This window comes from Coregonus lavaretus, assembly GCF_964263955.1.
Source record: "Coregonus lavaretus genome assembly, chromosome: 6".
Lineage (NCBI taxonomy): Eukaryota > Metazoa > Chordata > Actinopteri > Salmoniformes > Salmonidae > Coregonus > Coregonus lavaretus.
Window position 1 is genome coordinate 61,684,615 of NC_139993.1, and position 17,777 is coordinate 61,702,391.

Consider the following 17,777-nt stretch of genomic DNA (forward strand, 5'->3'; position numbering starts at 1 on the left):
ATGCAAAACAACATTACATTACATTACTCCGGCTCCGACACTCGTCGTATGTGGCAGGGCTTGCAGACGATAACCGATTACAAAGGGAAACCCATCAGTGAGATGCCTAATGATGCAGACCTCCCAAGCGAAATGCCTTTTATGCTCACTTTGAAGAATACAACAGAGTCTTGCGTGAAAGCCCCAGTTGTTCCAGATTACTGTGTGATCTCGCTATTCCGCGATATGAGTAAATTTTAAAACAAGTTAACACTCGCAGAAAGACAGAATACCAGGGCGTATTCTCAAAGCATGCACAGACCTGCTGGCAAGTGTCTTCACAGACATTTTCAATCTCTCCTTGTCCCAGTCTTTAATCCCAACATGTTTCAAGCTGACCACCATTGTCCCTGTTCCCAAAAATTACAAGGTAGCCTGCCTAAATGACTATCGCCGTGTAGCACTCACAACTCATATCTGTGTCATGACCAGCCTTTGAAAGACTGGTCATGACACACATCAACACCATCATCCCAGACACCCTTGGACCCACTCCAATTCGCACACCGTCCCAACAGATCCACAGATGGCGCAATCTTAATTGCACTTCATACTGCCCTCTCCCACCTGTACAAGAGGGGATATAACTATGTGAGAATGCTGTTCATTGACTACAGCTCAGTGTTCAACACCGTAGTCCCCTCCAAGGTCATCACCAACCTAGGGACCCTGGGACTGAACACCTCCCTCTGCAACTTGATCCTGGACTTCCTGACGGCCCGGCCCCAGGTGGTGAGTGCAGGCAACAACACCTCCGCCACGCTGACCCTCAACACGGGGACCCACAGGGGTGTGTGCTTAGTCCCCTCCTGTACTCCCTGTTCACCCACGACTGCATGGACATGCATGACTCCAAGACTAACATCAAGTTTGCTGATTACACGATGATGGTAGGTCTGATCACCGACGGCCATGAGACAGCCTACATGGAGGTGGTCAGAGACTTAGCAGTGTGGTGCCAGGACAACAGCCTCTCCATCAACGTCAGTAAGACCAAGGAGCTGATCGTGGACTATAGGAGAAGTAGGGGCGAGCACGCCCCCATCCACAGGGCTGTAGTGGAGCGGGTTGAGAGCTTCAAGTTCCTTGGCGTCCACATCACTGAAGACTTAACATGGTCCACACACACACGCACAGTCGTGAAGAGGGCACGGCAGCGCCTCTTCCCCTTCAGGAGGCTGAAAAGATTTGGCATGGGCCCTCGAAAAGTTCTACATCTGCACCATTGAGAGCATCTTGACTGGCTGCATCACTGCTCGGTAGATATTTCTGTATTTCATTTTCAATGCATTTGCTAAAATGTCTAAAAACATGTTTTCTTTCACTTTGTCATTATGGGGTATTGTGTGTAGATGGGTAAAAAAATCCATTATGAATTCAGGCTGTAACACAACACAATGTGGAATAAGTCAAGGGGTATGAATCCTTTCTGAAGTCTCTGTATATACACACACTCAACATATGCTGCTGCTACTCGGTTCTTTATTTTACTCTTATTATTATTATTGTCTATCCTGATGCTTGGTCACTTTACCCTGCCTTCATGTACATACAGTGCCTTGGGAAAGTATTCAGACCCCTTGACTTTTTCCACGTTTTGTTACGTCACAGCCTTATTCTAAAATGGATTAAATAAATAAAAAATCCTGATAATAGCAAAGCGAAAACAGATTGTTTGAAATTTCGGCGCATGTGACAAATCATTTTATTTGAGTATGTTCAAGGAAAGGGAGGATATAACCGATGAAGAGAGAAAAGAAAAGATGCCTTGGAACAGGGCTGAGGCGATGTTGTTTTTCTGTTTACTCACACATTGTTGTTGTAAGTGTCGCCAGTGTATACCCTGCTGTCAGCCTTGGTTGGGTAGGAGATGATGCTATTGGCTGAGGCATTGAGGGGGACGGACTTCTCTGACAGCACCACGGTAGGTGCATCCTCTGTACTTTGTCCGTCCTCCACATTGTTAACCTAAAGCAGCCAGGAAACACGCACAGAGAGGGACCTCAGTCAGCAGCACAATGACAAACACAAACAAAGAGGTCAGGAGCCTGTTTTCACGCTAACTTCCTAGTATGACCATAACGTTACCCAGCATCCTCTCTGGTAAAGACCTGGAATAAAAAAGAAATACTAGTCTTGGACCTTGAAAGTAATGTAGAGGACAGGCAGAGACTTTGATTCAAAGAGTTTGTTTCAGAAATATTTGAGGCTTGAGCAACTTTAGGCCCTCCTCTCCACAACCTATAGTATCAGGATACAAGAGACTGGGCCCCTTCTTACTACAGGGCATTATGTGAGCATGCATGGAATTAGACAGTGATTCACTTTAATAGGCCTGATTCTATGAGGCTAAAAGGGGGATCTGTGTTGACTTTGCCCCCATTTATTGTTCTCCAAGGATACAGGAATGGCACTTTTAAAAATGACTCTTTTAAGTCTGGCTGAGCAGTCGGCCAGGCATATAATTGGCCAGACCGGGTCTTGAGTGAAATTTGGATTACGTGCTTGATTTACCAGGTTCAAGAGGGACACCATGCCAAGTTACCAACAATCACCACAGACCCATTTCCCTTAGTTACTGTCCCAAAAAAAAAGACCATTAGTGTTATTCTGTTAGCAGGAAGCTCTCTCTGTCCAGCTCCAGTCTTATCATTGACGTAACTGCAATGACATAAAACAGTAGGAAAGTTTATGATATGACAGTTGGCCTTGATTCCATTTGAACATCTACGTTAGCTAAGGAAAGGGCTTGCAAGACAGGGATGTACTTTGTCTAGCTATTTATTTTCATTAGCCAACAGAACCCCTAGCATCAATAATTAGAACTCATGGCTCAATCTGGGGAATAGAGATTGGTGGAGATCAAAATGTGACATCATTGTAAGCATATTACATTTTACTTTATTTATCTGAACCAGAACATTCTCTGTCATTTCTTGTACTACTGTTGGACACATATGGTGCTGTATCAGGATTCAAAGTTAATTGGGAGAAGACTGAAATAATCATGACTTCTCCAGCTTAGAAAGTACATTTAAGTGGAAATGGGCAAAGACACCTATGAAATACCTGGGTGTACTGATACCATGCAGTCTGGAGGAGGCATATCAAATCAAGTACCCTCCTTTAATAGATAGGTTTGAATCTGATGTTCAGAGATGGAGATCTCTCTCTATTTCTATGTTAGGTTGGGTCAACATAATCTAAATGAATATATTCCTCCGTAGCTCAGCTGGTAGAGCATGGCGCTTGTAACGCCAAGGTAGTGGGGTCGATCCCCGGGACCACCCATACACAAAAAAAAAAAAAAAAAAAAAAAATGTATGCTGTATGTCGCTTTGGATAAAAGCGTCTGCTAAATGGCATATTATTATTATTATTATTATTATTATTATTATTATTATTATTATTATTATTATTATTATTATTATTATATTACCAAGGTTGATGTATTTATTCCAGTTTAAATTCCTTCCATCTTTTTAAATAAAATAAATGGCCTGCTCTCCAACTTTATTTGGAATGTAAAAGACCTCAAGAGTCAAATTGACTGTTTTACACTTCCCCTATAAAGCTGGAGGTCTTGGACTACCTCATATGAAGATGTATTACTGGGATCCACAACTGCTTTCACTTAAATAAATGGATAGCAGACTATCCTTGTGCATGGAGGACTATTGAAGCCACAAATGTAATACCGTATGATCTAAAATATATTCACTACTTCGGGTCCAAGGCATTGCAGCAGAAAAAACAGACAATTCAATTATTCTCAATTCCATTCGTATTTGGAAAAAAGGAACATAAATTCATGAGGTGGGAAGAACCAATATCGCCAGGCATCCGTATTAGGAATAACCCCACCTTACCTCCAGTGTTTAATCATAACACGTTTAAGTCCTGGTTCCAAAGTGGCATCATGAATTTTGAACATGTGCACTAGGATGGATCTCTACTGTCATTCAATTAATTATAAGAAAGATTTGGATTATCCAAGGCCGATTTCTTTAAGTTCTTACAACTCAGAAATCTAGCATAGAAAGAAATACTGAAAGAAGCTGTTATGCCAAAAAAGTTGATTGCCAGATTATATCAACAGTTGATTGAAACTCTACCTGATGGTTCAGAACCTATAAGGAAACAATGGGAAACAGAACTAAAGGAAGAAATTGAGGAGAACCATTGGTCATAAATATGTGAAAATGTTCAAACCTGCTCCTACAACCTAAGTCATAAACTACAGCAATTTAAGATAATTCATAGGATTTACTACACTCTTGCCAGAACGCATGTAATGCAACCAGAAATGTCACATCTCTGTTGTAGATGCAAAAAGCCCAAAGGAACCCTATAGAGCCCCACAGTGGAGGTGTCATAATACCCATAAAACCTAGACGTCAAACAGGGAAATGGTTCCAATCGTTTTTCCACCATTAATTTTAGGGGATTTTAGAAACACTTAAAATAAAGGTTGTGTTTCATGTAGGTTTACCCTGGGGTGATGTTTTGATAACCGTGTAAATCTCTCTCGGACAAGGTGACTTTTATCAATATATTCAGCTCTATTTACTCTCAGATTCGAAAATGCTAATTAAAATCAAAGTAGACATCATGCAAAACTACAAATCCCTGCAAGCTCCTGCTTGTCATCTCTAGCTGATACCTTTGCTAACAGGTATTGTGTCAATTTAAACAAGACAGTTCACAGAATTGTCAATTTAAAAGAAATGTAGCCTATTTATTAACCTCTTAAGGATCTGACCCTTTTTTCAACTTTCGCCTAAAATGACATACCCAAATCTAACTGCCTGTAGCTCAGGACCTGAAGCAAGTATGCATATTCTTGATACCATTTGAAAGGAAACACTTTGAAGTTTGTGGAAATGTGAAATTAATGTAGGAGAATATAACACATTAGATCTGGTAAAAGATAATACAAACAAAGAAACATATATTTGTTTTACATCTTTGAAATGCAAGAGAAATGCCACAATATAATATTGCAGTTTAGATTTTGGCCACTAGATGGCAGCAGTGTGTGCAAAGTTTCTCAAGTACATAACTATAGAGAACATACTAAAATTATATGGTAATACAAAATGTAAGTTTACACACTCCCAGGAATGTCATACATGATGGATCATTAACTTATACACTAACTTTCACACATCTAGATTGCCGGGCGGGGTGGGTGTGGAGCCACAGACAGCAGGGGTTCAAACTGTGGAACCCAGTTCCTAAATTTGAATATAAAAATTGATTTTATCAAACAAAACTATGCTACATTTTATATCTGGGACTCTCAGGATGACAAATCAGAGCAAGATTACTTAATGTAAGTACATTATTTACCTTCAGAGGTGAATGTATCAAAACAGTTGCCGTGCTAATTTTTGTTGTTGTTGTGCACTCTCTTCAAACAATAGCATGGTATTGTTTCACTGTAATAGCTACTGTAAATTGGACAGTGCAGTTCGATTAACAAGAATTTAAGCTTTCTGCCATATAAGACATGTCTATGTCCTAGAAAGTTTGCTAATCACATTAGCGCAAGATAGCTCAACCGTCCCGTATACGGGACACCGATCCCATAGATGTTAATTGCTACATTTAGCTAACATTAGATAGTTAATCCAGAGATTCTTACCTTTGCCTGGATATGGCAGTCTTGTCCAGAACGTTATGGCATTTGTAGTTCCTTATGATAGCCACATTAGCATTACATTTTTGGGGGGTAAATACAGGCAAATATATTTATAAAAGTCACCTTGTCCTAGAGAGATTGACACAGTTATCAAAGCATCACAGCAGGGTAAGCCTACACGAAACACAGCCCTTATTTTAAGTGTTTCAAAAATAACCTATGGGAAAAATTAACGATGGAAAAACGATTGGAACCATTTCCCTGTTTGACCTTTAGGTTCTATGGGTATAATATAATAATAATAATAATAATAATATGCCATTTAGCAGACGCTTTTATCCAAAGCGACTTACAGTCATGCGTGCATACATTTTTTTTGTGTATGGGTGGTCCCGGGGATCGAACCCACTACCTTGGCGTTACAAGCACCGTGCTCTACCAGCTATCCATCCATTTCCACAAACATTCTGTTGAGAAATGTAAATATTGGTGATCGATATCAGAGACAGTTTTGTAATCTAATTGCTGAAAATGAGGTGTATATTGACACTGTGTGAGATTACATTTGACTGAGTTCTGTAGAAACAAAGAAAAGTCTCATGTACACCTGCAACAGACAAACTCCTCTTTCCTTTCCCTCAATACAAAGGGAGAGGCCTCTGGGATGTAAACAAGGAAGTCTTCATCTATATCAGCAAGTCCTTCCTGTGTGAGTGGAAAGTTCGTGTGAAGGTCGTCTCCACAATAAAGGCCTCAGTATGGGGACACACTGCAGGCCTAGGCAATCTGTCACATTATTTAATCTCTGTCGCTAAAAACGCAATGTATAGTGTGTGTGTGTGTGTGTGTGTGTGTGTGAGATCATCTAACGTAGTAGGCTACCGTTCCTAAGACATGTGCACTGCATTACTAACTTCACAGTGCAGGCTCTCTGTAACAACAGCAGACCTGCTGTTAGAAAGAAACAATCATTGGGTGGGGTACAGGCAGCACTTCCCCGCAGCTGCAGGAACCAGGAAGAAGGCCACCTTTTGAAGAGCACAAGGCAAGTCATCTAGGAATTCCAACAATGCCCCTCTCTGCATGGAGTAGAGTGGTGCTGGGCCGTGAGCTGCCTAAATAAGCAGGGAAGGAATGTCTGAGCCCCTAGGACCTGGGGTAGGGAGGGAGGGTGAGAGGGAGGGAAGGAAGGTGAGAGGGAAAGCAGGCATGGGGCAGAGATGGAGGGAGAGCCAGCTGGTATGTTCCCACAGCTGAGCATGGTAGAGGGTAAATAAGCTGCAACCAACCACACCCCTTATTTTTATCTACAGTTGAGTCATTTAGCAGACGCTCTTATCCAGAGCGACTTACAGTAGTGAGTGCATACATTTTCATATTTGTTCGTACTGGTCCCCCGTGGGAATCAAACCCACAACCCTGGCATTGCAAGCGCCATGCTCTACCAACTGAGCCACACGGGACTACAGCTGATAATTCTTTATTTGGAAGTCCTTCCCTACATTTGTTAATACTTACTGTAACTATTAAGTAATGTTTAAAGCTGAAATATGTAACTTTTTGGGCGACCGAATTAACATAGAAATGTGAGTTATAGATCTGTCATTCTCATTGAAAGCAACTCTAAGTAGGGGTAGATCTGTTCTATGTGTGTTATTTCTATGCTTCCCGTGTGGTTTATATGGTACAATGATTCTTTACACAATGACTGCTTGTTTTGTCACAAACTGAAATTAGGCGAACTATTCAAATTTTAGCAACCAGGAAATGGCGGAGTGATTTCTGCATATTGCACCTTTAATGCTGCATTATTCCTTGACTTAAAGAAGTAGGCAGCACCAGAAGGAGTTATAATGAGTATCACTCAATTACATATTAATTGCAGGATTTGCAGAGAATACTAAAGAGAAACAAATGCAATTTGCCAAGCACTTCGAAACACTAGCCTGCACTGGGCATAAAAAAAAACAAGATGTCAGACTCAAACAGCAAAGCTTTAGTTTGGACAACTGTGGTAATGCACTGTGCATTGAACATTGTTATAAACTGTCAACCAACGCACGTCATCATGTTGTCTACTAGTCAAGGTTGGTCTAACATTTTACCACATCATTCAGCCCTACATCTGGAGAACCTGTGACATCATCTGTCGGAGGACAAAGGAGCCTGGTCAGGCTGAATGAGGCCAGTGTGGGTGAGGTCATCAGACAGAGACAGGGCCCTGGGCACAGTGGGCTGAGGGAGTCAAAGTAACTGTCATTGAACCAGTGTGGGGTGACTCACAGCATGGGTTGATAGATACTGTAGTACATACTACATGTCCTGTTCTCTCCTGTCCTGTCCTGTCCTCTCCTGTCCTCTCCTGTCCTGTCCTCTCCTGTCCTCTCCTGTCCTCTCCTGTCCTGTCCTCTCCTGTCCTGTCCTCTCCTGTCCTGTCCTCTCCTGTCCTCTCCTGTTCTCTCCTCTCCTCTCCTGTCCTCTCCTGTCCTGTCCTGTCCTGTCCTCTCCTGTACTCTCCACACCTCTGTCCAGGGCCATCTGTGGGTATGCTCTGTGACAACCACTCTCACCACAAACAAACAACTAGATAACACCCCTCGTAAAAAAGCATTACTGAAGTACAGGGTTGGGGTAGATTACATGTTGAATTCCAGTCAATTCAGGAAGTATACTGAAATGTTTATTCAAATTCTCTGCAATGCTTCTTAATGAGGAAAATTGGAACTGAAATTTGGTTTACTTTCTGAATGGACTGGAATTTAATTGGAATTTACCCCAACCCTGCTGGACTAACACAACATAACAAGGAGGGGTGGGACCCATTCCTTTTGCCGTCAGTCAATGACAGGAAATAAATTACAATTCCATTCAAATGCGAATAATTTGCTAATTTAATTTAGGATTAAGTGAAATTGACTTGCGACTGCTTACATTGACTACGTTCACATGCCACAAATCTGTCAACAACAACACATCACCGATCTAGATCAGTACTTGTTCACCAATAACCCTGGTAACAATGCATTTTGTTGACATGAAACCCTGGCATGTTGTTGACGTTTAAAACCCCAGCCAGCCAGCCAGGCAGGCAGCGTTAGATAAGAGCTCTAGAAACCACCTGTTTATACTAGTTAATGATCAGCCAGAGTGAAACCAGGTAGACTGAACAAACAGCAACTATGAGCTCCACAAACAGCCATGCTACCAGCCTGTTAGCAACAGCCCCTCAGCAGAGTGGCAACACTGTAGCCATAGCTAGCAGCTATAAAACTAACCTGAGGAGTCAAAAGGCTGCTCTTAAAATGTGAAACTGGAGTAGGGCATGGGTTAAAGGTTACTAGTTTGATTTTTCCTAAGCGTGGCCAACATTTTACAATCAGACAATTCTCGGTTGTCTGGTAATTGAGAGGGGGTTGAGGTGAGAGACAGGAAATGAGAGTAAGTGCACAAGAGGACGATGTTGGGTTGAGATCAATCAATGGCCAGTCAATGTGTCACAGCTAATACTATACTCACTGTATTGACTGATACCCTTTGACATACAGGGGCACAGTCAGATACGTGCAAACACACACACACACCTAAACCAAGCCCCCACTATGGAATTATACTGTATCTGTAATTGTGTCATGTTTTTTTTTTACTCTCTTGACATTTTCTGTCATAAAAAGCACGAAATGATGAACCTCCTCGTGGACTTTCAACTCATAAAGTAAAAGCAGGGAACTGCAACCTCGCATTCCAAAGTCTGTTTTGATTCCCATTTTGAATTTACCTCAGGTAAAGAAAACATTGTAACTGACTGAGGTATTGTGCAATTCTAACTGTCAAAAATCTAACATTTTTTAATGTGTTATAACTGATTAGGGAGAGGGGATAGATTAGTCACAGTAACTTATGTTCAACCTGACAAAGACCCATAGTAAATGAAATATTACTGCATTAAAACTGGGAGCATCTAAAAACACATACATTCTGCTCATACTTTGTGTATTCATACCAGTGTCGGTTGTCTTTACTCTAAAAAGGAACCACAATGGAAATACAGTGCATTCGGAAAGTATTCAGACCCCTTCCCTTTTTCCCCCATTTTGTTACATTACAGCCTTATTCTAAAATGGATTAAATAAATAAAACGTCTCATTAATCTACACACAATACCCCATTATGACAGAGCAAAAACAGGTTTTTAGAATATTTGCACATTTATTAAAGATAAAACAGAAATAACTTATTTACATAAGTATTCAGACCCTTTGCCATGAGACTCGAAATTGAGCTGAGGTGCATCCTGTTTCCATTGATCATCCTTGAGATGTTTCTACAACTTGATTGGAGTCCACCTGTGGTAAATTCAATTGATTGGACATGATTTGGAAAGGCACACACCTGTCTATATAAGGTCACACATTTGACAGTGCATGTCAAGAGCAAAAACCAAGCCATGAGGTCGAAGGAATTGTCCTTAGAGCTCCGAGACAGGATTGTGTCGAGGCACATATCTGGGGAAGGATGCCAAAACATTTATGCAGCATTGAAGGTCCCCAAGAACACAGTGGCCTCCATCATTCTTAAATGGAAGAAGTTTGGAACCACCAAGACTCTTCCTAGATCTGGCCGCCCGGCCAAACTGAGCAATCGGGGGAGAAGGCCCTTGGTCAGGGAGGTGACCAAGAACTTGATGGTCACTCTGACAGAGCTCCAGAGATCCTCTGTGGAGATGGGAGAACCTTCCAGAAGGACAACCATCTCTGCAGCACTCCACCAATCAGGCCTTAATGGTAGAGTGGCCAGACGGAAGCCACTCCTCAGTAAAAGGCACATGACAGCCCGCTTGGAGTTTGCCAAAAGGCACCTAAAGGACTCTCAGACCATGAGAATCAAGATTCTCTGGTCTGATGAAACAAAGATTGAACTCTTTGGCCTGAATGCCAAGTGTCACGTCTGGAGGAAACCTGGCACCATCACTACGGTGAAGCATGGTAGTTGCAGCATCATGCTGTGGGGATGTTCTTCAGCGGCAGGGACTGGGAGACTAGTCAGGATCGAGGGAAAGATGAATGGAGCAACGTACAGACAGATCCTTGATGAAAACCTGCTCCAGAGCGCTCAGGACCTCAGACTGGGGCAAAGGTTCACCTTCCAACAGGACAATGACCCTAAGCACACAGCCAAGACAACGCAGGAGTGGCTTCGGGACAAGTCTCTGAATGTCCTTGAGTGGCCCAGCCAGAGCCCGGATTTGAACCCGATCATACATCTCTGGAGAGACCTGAAAATAGATGTGCAGCGATGCTCCCCATCCAACCTGACAGAGCTTGAGAGGATCTGCAGAGAAGAATGGGAGAAACTCCCCAAATACAGGTGTGCCAAACTTTTGTAGCGTCATACCCAAGAAGACTCAAGGCTGTAATCACTGCCAAAGGTGCTTCAACAAAGTACTGAGTAAAGGGTCTGAATACTTACGCAAATGTGATATTTGCTAACATTTCTAAGAACATGTTTTTTCTTTGTCATTATGGGGTATTGTGTGTAGATTGATGAGGGGAAAAAAAACAATTTAATCAATTTTGGAATAAGGATGTAACGTAACAAAATGTGGAAAAAGTCAAGGGGTCTGAATACTTTCCGAATGCACTGTAAGTCTGACTTTATTGTGATATCCCTGTCACATTTATTGTGATATCCCTGTCACACTCCCAGTCACATTTATTGTAATATCCCCGTCACATTTATTGCGATATCCCCGTCACATTTATTGTGATATCCCAGTCACATTTATTGTGATATCCCTGTCACATTTATTGTGATATCCCTGTCACACTTATTGTGATATCCCTGTCACACTTATTGTGATATCCCTGTCACGCTTATTGTGATATCCCTGTCACGCTTATTGTGATATCCCTGTCACACTTATTGTGATATCCCTGTCACACTTATTGTGATATCCCTGTCACACTTATTGTGATATCCCTGTCACAATCCCAGTCACACTTATTGTGATATCCCCGTCAAATTTATTGTGATATCCCCGTCACATTTATTATGATATCCCTGTCATATCTTTTCAATATATGTACTGTGTATATGTTATTATTATTTTTACTGGCAAATAAAATCAATCAATCAATCAAGAGTATGAGCATGATATTCATACCAGTATGAGTGTTTCCTTACCCAGTCCTTCACATCTCTGCCTTCAGAAACTAGGCCTCCAGTCTCAGGGGGCTGTTCCCAGTAGATGTTGGGCTTGCCGTAGCGCCAGATCTTGCCTCTGGTTTTGTGTGAGAAGAAAGCAGCCACGACCAACGCAGCGGTAACCAGGAACCCACACACCATGGCTACACCCTGGAGGAGACACATCCAACATCAAGGAGTTTACGTAAGTCAGTTATTACGCAAACGATCTGAAAATACTAGTTTGTTATTTAAGGCTTAAAGGGATAAAAATACATAGTATAAGGGTTCAATAAGGGTTAAGGACACACGTGTAATCATAGACCAATTCTACATCTTCAGAGCACCAACAACACAACAATCAAATGATACATTACACAGGTAGTATAACTGTTGGTCTACCTCTTGTGGGTCCACGTAGCAGTAGTGATAGAGGTACTGGTTATACATGCCGAAACCCCCGACTCCTCCCATATTAGAATAGCTGCTTCCGTACAGGTTCTGGCACATCAACAGCATGGGGTTGTACATCATGTTCTGAGAGCTCTGGGCCATTGGGTTCACCCCCACGATGTACACAATGGTGATGATGCCCTGGATGACAGCCATGATGACGCTGACCACCAGAACCACCAGAAAGAACTTCCTGCTCCTGAACGTGGTCGATTTAGAGAAACTGGCCACGAAGAATCCCAGCGCCACAAAGAAGTTGATGGCCGCCATAGCTATCATGGTGGTTTTGGCCGAGTAAGGTGTCGGGTAGGAGTTACCATAGTTACCATAGCCTCCTCCATAGCCTCCTCCATAGCCTCCTCCATAGCCAGAGCCGTAGCTGGAGCCATAACCGCCGCCCATTCCCCCATAACCACCGCCATAGCCCATCCCTCCGCCGTAGGAGCCCATCCCCCCCATCCCGTACTGCATGTCCCAGACCAGCGTGGAGGCCACACAGGCAAAGATCCCCACACAGAGCACTATGATGGTGCCAAACATGGCCTTGACGATGCCAGGAGGAGAGAGCCACTTGTAGAAGTGTTGGGGCTTCTCTTCCATGTAGTAGGAGCCCGGTGGGGGTGGGTAGGGGTCAAACTCACTCCTGGGCGGGTGGTAGCTTTGTGGGGGGCCGTAGCCATTGGAGGCCGGGCTGTATGGAGGACTGTAGACGGGAGGGCTGTCGTAACGCTGCTTCTCAAACATCTCTCAAAGATGGCAGGGACCTACAGAGACAAAATATATGCTAGTGGACACTCAGCACAACAGCACTGAGACATAGCTTTGATGAGGTGTGGCAATGTACAGGATTACACTTGACCTTGCTCATCTCAACCTTTACACTAATATAATGAATCTGCATGATTACATTTGGCAAGCTTTACACTAATATTTACATGTTTTACATTTTAGTAATTTAGCAAACGCTCTTATCCAGAGCGACTTACAGTTAGTGAGTGCATACATTTTTCATATGAACCCACAACCCTGGCGTTGCAAACGCCATGCTCTACCAACTGAGCTACACAGGACCCATAATATAATGAATCTACATGATTACACTTGGAAAGCTTTACACTAATATAATGAATCTACATGATTACACTTGGCAAGCTTTACACTAATATAATGAATCTACATGATTACACTTGGCAAGCTTTACACTAATATAATGTATCTACATGATTACACTTGGCAAGCTTTACACTAATATAATGTATCTACATGATTACACTTGGCAAGCTTTACACTAATATAATGAATCTACATGATTACACTTGGCAAGCTTTACACTAATATAATGTATCTACATGATTACACTTGGCAAGCTTTACAGTAATATAATTAAATAAATATGTTAGTGCATTGCTATTATATTCCTATTAGATGTTCGTTATTGACTGGTCCCAACATGTATGACTTATAAAACAGATGTGTTTGATGATTGATTGTACATTTACAGACAGCAGTCCAATGTCTGTTCTCTTTTATGAACAGTACCAACATTAAGTTATTTAGAGGGGGTGCACCAGGTCATCATTTCAAACATAAAGACTTTACAGATTACCTTTGCTTTGAGTTCTATGAACCAGCAAAGTCAGAACCAGCATGGAGACGTTGGTACCAGGAACCAGAGTTCAGACAGCAGCCCAACCCAGCACAATGCTGCTTTTCACCCGGCCCCATGGGCAGTGGGAGACTCCTTCAATCCCTCATATTGTCCTGCTGCCTTTGAACACGTCATATCCCATCTTCGGCCAAATTTGGTTTTCTTTTGAATTTAGGCCACACATAACTGCTAGTCCACAGTATAAACAGACTTAACAATGGCCATTATTTTACAATAGTCTACAGGCAAGAGGTTGGAATTCACAACAAGCTGATTTAATTAAAGAAGAACAAATATTTAAAGATGTTTACATTTGTGAAGTGCAGATGTAAACATCCCTCTTTTGCACACACTGTATATATATGTATTTCTGTTGTATTTTTTGACTTTGTTTTGTTTTACCCCATATGTAACTCTGTGTTGTTGTTTTTATCGCACTGCTTTGCTTTATCTAGGCCAGGTCGCAGTTGTAAATGAGAACTTGTTCTCAACTGGTTTACCTGGTTAAATAAAGGTGAAATAAATAAAATAAATAAATGTGAAGTATTTATTTTATTGCTGATGCTGAGGAGGCCTTGCCAGTCTTTGACATCAAAAGACTGCATTGTTCCATCTATTTATCATGACACATTGTAGCACTGTGCAAGAACAGTGTGTGGCTAAATTCATTAGATAACAGTAGTACAAGACATTATCAGGAGGCTGCCTGCCTGTCTTCCTCCCTCCCTGCCTGTCTTCCTCCCTCCCTGCCTGTCTTCCTCCCTGCCTGTCTTCCAGTCTCCCTCCCTCCCTGCCTGTCTTCCTGTCTTCCTCCCTCCCTGCCTGTCTTCCTCCCTCCCTGCCTGTCTGTCTTCCTCCCTCCCTGCCTGTCTTCCTCCCTCCCTGCCTGTCTTCCTCCCTCCCTGCCTGTCTTCCTCCCTCCCTGCCTGTCTTCCAGCCTCCCTCCCTCCCTGCCTGTCTTCCAGTCTCCCTCCCTCCCTGCCTGTCTTCCTGTCTTCCTCCCTACCTGCCTGTCTTCCTCCCTCCCTGCCTGTCTTCCTCCCTGCCTGTCTTCCTGTCTTCCTCCCTCCCTGCCTGTATTCCTCCCTCCCTGCCTGTCTTCCTCCCTCCCTGCCTGTCTCCTCCCTCCCTGCCTGTCTTCCTCCCTCCCTGCCTGTCTTCCAGTCTTCCTCCCTGCCTGTCTGTCTTCCCGCCTGCCTGTCTTCCTGTCTTCCTCCCTGCCTGTCTTCCCGCCTGCCTGTCTGCTGGGGTGAAGAACTGCCTGTTTCCTTACAGTCACACTCACAGACACACTGAACGGCCCAAAGCTTTACATCATGGAGGACAAACAAAACAGACAGGCCTGGCTCAACCCAGTACAGCCATTACTTCTCTGTCTTTATGACTCAGTTCAGCAGGGGTCTCGCCTGCCTGAGAGCCTCCTTCGCAGACACCTTTCCCTCATCCTCTCCCCCCTTCCTCCCATAATCCCATCCCCCACTCCATATCCTTCATTCCGTCATCCCTCACCGCCTCTTACCCCTCCCTCCCTTCCTCGCGCCCTAACTTCTTGTCTTTGGAGGGTGAGGGGAAAAGTCAAGACTTCTAACTTCTAGGTGAGGGAATTGTGGTTGCCATAGTATTTAGGAAGAAAAAAACTGGCCACAGTAAAGAAAGGATCCAACAAGAGCTCTCTTGTGTGGATACTGTGGGAGGGAGGGAGGGGTACATTTGGGCAGGAGGATCAGGTGTCTTCTGAAGGGGGTTCCACCTTTGTTTATCAATAGCCTGCCTAGTAGCTTCAATCATCATCACAGCATATTGGAAATAACTTCCTCTGCAGTGTGTAAAGTTTAGACACCTGGGTCCATCACACCTTTCCAGGCCTCTGCTCTGCATGTACGTGGTGATACTGCCTCACCAAAAGAAACACCTCTGACTGGACATGTTGACAGAAGAGCCAAACCCACCCCTATGTTCGGGAGTTTTAAGGCAAACCTTTAGAAATGGTTAAATGGGCAAAATGCTTTAAAGCTAAAGTCCTTAATTGAAACAATAACAAAGCCGCTCCCCGCCTCTGTTTTGATAAAAAGCTGAGGGATGGGCCTGGAGAAATGTTTCCACTCTCAAATTCATAGACTGGGCTATGGATGCAAGGACTGACCATCCATGATATCAAAATTATCGTTTTAACCATGTTTTGAGGGTATACAGTGTTTGTTAACAGCTTCATTTCCATCCCTGGTTGTATCCACATGTGGTTGTATTGTGTTTTTAAATGGTCAAATAAATAAAATAAAATAATACAATACAGTTTAACAGCAGCCTACAGCTCAGAGCTCCATGTAAATGTTGCCTCGATGAAACAGACAATGGTCTTTCAACCAAACACCACAGTGATAGAGGAGGCTGTTTAGCTGGGGTCAAAGATCAGCCACCCACTACTCACTGAGCTGCTGTCATCCAGTGCAGACAGCCACACACTCAATCATCTCTTCTTGATAACAGAATTCCAACCCTGAATCACATGCCTCACATCTGTCAAAAACGATTATCCCCCTGCCTAATGTAGGCTAAGGCTGGGGCACTTTGGCACAGCTAGTAGTAGGCTACTCTAGTTACACTGCTATTCAAAACACTCAGAGAGGAGCACTATAATAAATCGAAATGAAGGATTAAGCAGTACAAGCAAATACTTTCTCACAATATCTCAATACAGGGCTAAATAACTGAATGTTTCGCCCTTAGAGAACACAAATGGGTATAAAGCCAATTTATTTAAACTTTTTAGCCTGAGATGTTCCCATTATAGGCTATCTGATTTTATGTAAGAAATAAGATCAGGTTTTTTGAAGAGTCAACCATGTCAACCACTAGGCATGTTTTCCTAATACAGGATGTACAATTGAAATAACTGAAATAACAGAGAAAAGCTACTAACAATGCAAACGGAAACCCCCACAGGCCCCACCTGTGAGAGCCCCCCTCAAGCCCCACCAGCACACTTCACCTCTCTCAGAGCAGGCACAATTGCGAGCTTGTGTGAGAGAACAGAACAGTTGACAATGGACCAAAAGAAAACCTAGATTTTAATGATAAAATACTCAAAACGTAGCCTAAAACATTTACAAGCGAAATAATAACCTATTTAAATGGGTAGACTTCATTTTAACATTTAGTTTGAGGACTTTTCCCACTTACTGTACACTCTACAAGGGTTCCCAAACTAGGTCCTACACCCCCTGGATGTACGTTTTGGTTTTTGCCCTAGCTCTACACAGCTGATTCAAATAACCAACTCATCATCAAGCTTTTAATCAGCTGTGTAGTGCTAGGGCAAAAAACCAAAACGTGCACCCAGTGGGGGCCCCAGGACCGCGTTTGGGAAACCCTGGTCAAGAAGACATGGTGTTCAATATGTAGTCAATTGAACACTAGGTCTTCTAAACTGTTGACTTTGAACCCCTGTAGAGTGTACAAATCAGTGGGAAAAGTCCTCAAACTAAATGTTAAAATGAAGTCTACCCATTTATATAGGTTACTATTTCGCTTCCTAACGGTTTAAAAGTCGACTTAACGCCCATTTCACTTACCTGAAAGTAGAAGGAAAAAAACAGACGGGTGTTGGCGCTTAAGGCAGTGCCGAAATCACCGTTGTTTTGCAAGTTTACTTTGTATCCGTAAAGATGTAGACCAGAGAGGTTGAAATAAACTGGGCAACGAAATTAACCTCTTTATTAGTGACCTGCTTTAGATGTGGTGGCTCCCTCTTTCGTCCCGTCCCACGCGCAGAGACGGTTCTGTGTCTGTGAACAAGTGCTTTGTTGTGCTTTC

General features: G+C 42.8%; 1 protein-coding gene across 1 annotated transcript in view; it reads right to left on the minus strand.

The window, feature by feature from the left end:
- LOC311131474 (occludin-like) overlaps window positions 1-17,777 on the minus strand; it is a 28,120-nt gene extending 10,343 nt beyond the window's left edge. Inside the window, exons 1-4 of the mRNA XM_084164492.1 lie at window positions 17,537-17,777; window positions 12,266-13,080; window positions 11,864-12,034; window positions 1,850-2,007 (exon numbers count right to left, since the gene is read on the minus strand). Of these exons, the coding sequence (XP_084020618.1) occupies window positions 1,850-2,007; window positions 11,864-12,034; window positions 12,266-13,060 (1,124 nt within the window). The 5' untranslated portion in view covers window positions 13,061-13,080; window positions 17,537-17,777. The remainder of the gene's footprint in view (window positions 1-1,849; window positions 2,008-11,863; window positions 12,035-12,265; window positions 13,081-17,536) is intronic.